The sequence below is a fragment of the Gracilinanus agilis genome, chromosome X (genome assembly GCF_016433145.1).
Source record: "Gracilinanus agilis isolate LMUSP501 chromosome X, AgileGrace, whole genome shotgun sequence".
Taxonomy (NCBI): domain Eukaryota; kingdom Metazoa; phylum Chordata; class Mammalia; order Didelphimorphia; family Didelphidae; genus Gracilinanus; species Gracilinanus agilis.
Genome location: NC_058136.1, coordinates 14,963,051 through 14,968,483, shown reverse-complemented (window position 1 = coordinate 14,968,483; position 5,433 = coordinate 14,963,051). Strand labels below are relative to the sequence as shown.

At 40.2% G+C, this 5,433-nt stretch overlaps 1 protein-coding gene across 1 annotated transcript; it reads right to left on the bottom strand.

Moving 5' to 3' along the window:
* Positions 1-2,106: 2,106 nt before the first annotated feature.
* LOC123253504 (olfactory receptor 13H1-like) lies at positions 2,107-4,299 on the bottom strand. Its single transcript, XM_044682687.1, has 2 exons — positions 3,367-4,299; positions 2,107-2,268 (listed from the first exon to the last, which is right to left on the bottom strand). Exons 1-2 carry the CDS (start codon positions 4,297-4,299, stop codon positions 2,107-2,109), a joined length of 1,095 nt encoding a protein of 364 aa, XP_044538622.1.
* Positions 4,300-5,433: the final 1,134 nt, after the last annotated feature.

The window sequence follows — 5,433 nt, the reverse complement described above, 5'->3', positions numbered from 1 at the left end:
GATATCTTTTTGGATCCAGACTCTCATACAACATTGGCTATTTTCCTCAGCTTTGTGTCACATGGAATTTTGATGGACATGCTATTAATGCTTTTATTCATGTGATTGTTTAAAATGTTAAATAATGCAGAGCCAAGGAGAGGTCCCTGGGGTACTCTGCTTGAGACATTCTTTCAAAATTGATGCATAGCCATTGCTAATCTTGCCTACATCTTTCTATCTTGTCTACAAGTGTAACATGACAGATTTTGCCAAGTGCTTTGCTAAAACATAGGAAAATCATATCTGTAGCATTTCTCCAATCTAGTACCTAATACCCTTGTCAAAGGACAGTCTGATACCTTTGTCCAAAAAAGGGAAATTGTTAGGCATGATCTAGTCTCACTGAAATTGAGAGCCATTTTGGTCCTGCCTTTTTCTAGTCCTAAGATCATTCTCCTTGGCAGAGAAAACTGGAGCAAAGGAAAAGTTGAGTAGCTCTGTCTTTCCTCTCTCATCTATTATCCTCATTCCAGCCACTCCAAGAAGTACTCCTATCCCTCATTTGATCTTCTTGTTTTGACCAATAGTTTTTTTGAAAAACCCTTCTCACTCTTTGCATCCCTCCTTCTGCTTATTCTATGCTTTAGCCACTATTCTTCCAGGACTATAGTACATGTTTGCATTTATTCTCTGTTATCTGTCCTTAAGTCCATCTTCTGCCCATGTTTTTAAACTACAGATTAGCTTCCTGTTCATCACTCTGCATCCACATGTATCTCTTCAGACCACACCACACCTTTGTATCATTAGGATTTCACTAATGAAAGCTTCCCACCCCTTCTCAGCATACCTCTTTCCCTAACAGTTTCAGTTCATGAGATCCTACCTTAATTTTCTCTGAACTCTTTGAAATCTGCGCTTCCAAAATCACCAGACTATGACTAGCTTTCTTCTCCTTTCACATACTCTAGGAGGGAGGGGTCACTTGTCCCTAGGGTTTCCCCCCCTTGCTATCCTGGCAATCAGTTCCTTGCTCTGAGTGGGCTTTTGAAAAAGCAAATTATCATTCAGGCAAGTTGAGGAATTACTAGTTGCTATTCTTTGGCAGAGAAAGAATGACAAAACATGTAGGCTAACCCCTGTCCCAACTATCTTTATAAGCCTCCATGACAGGTTAGTTATCTCTTTCCCCAGTTTCTTCATCCATTCTTTTTTCTGTGCAGGCGTTTTTAACTTTCTCTTATGATGGTATTGCTTATGTCTGCTTTGATTTTTGCCCATATGCTCTTCAGCATGTCTCCCCAGTCTGCTTTCTATATATCTTCACATGAGTATGTAATCTCTTGCCCAGTGTTCCCCAAGATCGGAGCCAATGCAGACAGGTCTAATTTCAATGGCAGATCTAAAAGATGTTGCTCACTCTTTGACTCTTACTGTCTTCTCTCAGAATTGGCTCTGGGAAAAATCTCAGAACACAGCTTTTTGTCTACTTAGACCTTTATAGATGTTGGTACCAGGTTCCCAACTCCTATTCAAGCACTTACTGTAATAATGCATTTATTGGGAATGGGGTAGTTTTTATTTAACACCACAGAAAATGTAGAAAATGCAAAGTATTCAGAGGCCATAATCAAATGTACTCCAAAAGTGCTCATTATAGCTATTAGATAGTTATTATGATTCTTTTCCCTCCCAGGTGGGTCCCACTTTTTTAGAGCTTTAAAGTTCTTCCAGTAGCAAAAGCAATGTGAAGGTTTTTTTAATTTCATTTTTTAAAAAATTCTGAACTTCAACACTCAAAAAAGAACACTTCTATACACACAGCAGAACATGTAAAGAAGATTCTACGTTAGACTGTGAACTTCCATTTCATATAATTTGCTTTGGAAAAAAGGACATAATAACTTTCTCATATTACTTTCAAAACTGTCTTGCTTGCCTGCGGTTCCTTCTGAACTTCTTTCTGTTTTCTTCTGCATGTTTAAAAATGTTTCTGTGGCTCTCCATTCTGGGTCGTTGCTATTGCTAACCCCCTCTCCCTGATCTACTCCCCTCATTGAAGAAATGAGAGAAAATAAAGACAAGAATTCTTGTAATCAATAAGCATAGTTAAGGACAACAAATTTACATAGAGGCCATGTCCAAAAGCGTATCTCTTTCTGTACCCTGCGTCCACTCCTGTGCCAGGAGGTGGGTAATGTGCTTCATCATAGGTCCGTTGGAGACATAGTTGATCATTACACTGATCAGGGCAATCTGATCACCCTTTAAATATGGTATGCCTTTCTGGAACCAGAATTTATAGGATGTTAGCTTTAAATTTGGAAGTGACCTTCGGGGATATTGAGTCCAACTCCTTCATTTTCAGCTGAGGAAACTGAGACAGAGGTTTAATGATTTGTTCAAGATCGCACAGCAAATGAGCGTCTGAAGTAGGATTCAAATTGAGGTCTTTCTCTGGACAACCTCAGTGCTCCCTCCACTGTGCCACTTTACAGTCATAAATCTCACCCTACCAAGTCTCACTGATACTTAAAATGTAAAAGTGCACCACGTTCCAAATTTTTCTAGTTCCCTTTGCTTGTTATACAAACTTTGTTTATCTGTATATGGACCGTTGAAGTCACTGATTTTAGCCTTGACTCTTTTGGTATATTTTGTTTCCTATTAATTTCTGTGTTTTTCTACTCTTACATTTCTCCGTGCACTCAAGCTACTCTTTTGTTTTCTATCTTGGGGATAATTTGTACCCAGATTTCTCCTTTCCCCTTCTTTTTTAATTTAAAGGCTCTCAGAATTAGATTGACAAGATTCCAAGAAGATAAGTTTTGCCAGCTCTTGTTACATGAACTCCAACTGTGGTGGAGAGCCCTTTATTCCTAAATGCAAAGTGATGGCTTGAAAATCGAAATCTTAGTCTCAGATGCTCTCTTCATAGCCAGCTCTTGGTTTGCATTCATTTCATTGAGTGTGAGGAAGAATTTCCTAATAATTGGAAATGTTTCAAAGTAGGAGGGAGCATTGTGGGAAGTAGTAGGTATCTCATCACTGGAGATCTTCAAGAGAATGCCAGATGGCTATTTTAGAGGATGATTCAAGAGGCGGGGGGCTCCTATTCATATACGGGGAGGATTGAATAACTTCTCTAATTCCTTCTAATTCTGAAATACCATTTTCTACTTTCAATACCAAGAAAATTCTGTATCACTAAGTAAGCTCAGTGTAGGTTATACAATAATGATCAACAATTGATTACTGGGCTGAATTAAAATGAATTTATTGACTTGAAAAATATCTGTTCTCTGACTCAGTTGTTCGTTGCATTGACCCTATGCTTTCACAAGTAACCTACTGGAAAAAAATTTATAGAGCTTTCAGGATTTTTCTTTCCCCTCCAGCCAATTTCCTGAGGGCACCTTTCACATCCTTATTCCTTAGGGTATAAATGAGAGGGTTCAACATGGGGGTAACTGCTCCATAAAGTATTGAGATGACTTTGTCCTGGTCCTGAGACTCTTTAGATTGGGGCTTCAAGTACATATAGATGGCTGTCCCATAAAATATGGTCACTACTGTCAAGTGGGAACCACAGGTAGAGAAGGCTTTGAGCCTGGCCTCTGTGGAGCGAATCCTGAGCACAGCTGCCACGATGCGGATGTAGGAGATGAGGATAAAGGTGAAGGGTAGGGGCAGTGTAAAAGTACTAATGACCAGACCCAGGATCAGGCTCATGGGGGTGTCTGAGCAGACAAGCTTTAGCAAGGCTTGGATCTCACAGGTGAAATGGTTAATGACATTGTGCCCACAGTATTGAGCTGGAATAGCAACAATTGGCATTACAGATATGAAGAAGGCACTGGCCCAAGTACCCACTGCCATCTGCAAGCAGACCTGGTTGCTCATGATGACAGTGTAGCGCAGAGGATTGGAGATGGCAACAAACCTATCATAGGCCATGATGGCAAGGAGGAGACACTCAGTCATTCCCAGGAACAGGGAAATGGTCATCTGGGCATAGCAGCTGGTGTAGGAGATGGTGGGGAAGTCCTTGAAACACTGGGCCAACACATAAGGCTCCCAGCTGGTGGTATAGCAGATGTCAAGGAAGGACAGGTTGCTGAGGAAAAAGTACATGGGGGTGTGAAGGTGAGCGTCCCTTTGGATCACAGTGACGATGAGGCTGTTCCCCAAAAGTGTGAAGAGGTAGAAGCACAGCAACCCAGTGAAGAAGGCAGCTTGCACATGGGGCTTCTGGGAAAACCCCACCAGGATGAATTCAGTGACCTCAGAGTAGTTAGTTCTCTGTAGCCCATCCATTGGGCCCCCTCAGCTGCAAGGGAAAGAGACAAAGCAGAGCATCTTCTCCATGGGAGCCAGGGGACAGGAAGAACTTTTCAGCGACTTCTGGAATGAACATTCTCAGCTTTAAGTCAAAACTGTGCTGGGTTCTTGCCAGAGGGTCAGGCTCACACTGCACATGTTGATGGAAGATGGAAAAAAGGTCTGGGAATTTGGAAAATTATTTTCTTATGAGCAATCGTTGAAAGTTTTGCTGTTACTTTAGCCTGAAGAAAGGGATATAAGCTCTCCTTACTTAATGCCAAAACATTCCATCTATTGTGTGACATGGTAGCCAGAGCACCACATTTAAAGCCAGAAGCCTAGGATTCTGATCTCATCTCTACCACTTTCTTACTGTGTGACCTTACGAAGTATGCCTCAGTTTCCTCCTCTGTAAAACGACAGAATTGAACTAGATGCTGCCTATGAAATCTTCCAGTTCTAAATGCTTATTATTCTATGAATCACAGATTTGATCAATCAGATTTTTGGTTGTCACGCACAGGAAACATGGGGGTGATTAACTGAATCAGGCAGTTGTTTTGGCCTCGTCATGATGAACAACAGCTTGACCTTTTTGAATAAATTGGCTGGTCAATTCCAAAGGTTACTTTCATTCAAACAACTAGTCATTATTTTTCTTCCATGATACCAACAAGCTAATTTGACTGAAGTTTTTATTTCTAATTAGCTATTCAGGAGAAACAACTGGTCAGTTTAGACAATTCTGAGATTATAAATTGAATAAGGGCTAAAAAAGTAAGGAAGGAATCAAAGATAAGTCTGAGGTTTATAGTTTGGGAGATCAGGAAAAAGATATTGTAATTAACTGACATGGAACATATTGGAAGTTGAGCCACTCTGGGGGGAAGGATTCTGAATTTGATTTTGTTAGTCTTGAGATTTAGGTGGGTAAGAAAAACAAAGACTTTCTATAGATAATGAGTTCTTAAAAACTTTGTGACAACCATTGCAATGTGAGTAACCAGCTTAGGAAGGCTTTCCATACATGAATAGAGTTAAGTTTTGAGACAAAATAAAGCTCATTGTGAAGTTAAGTCATGTAATACCAGCTTAATCAAATCGATTCCAATCAACAAATTTCCTTGA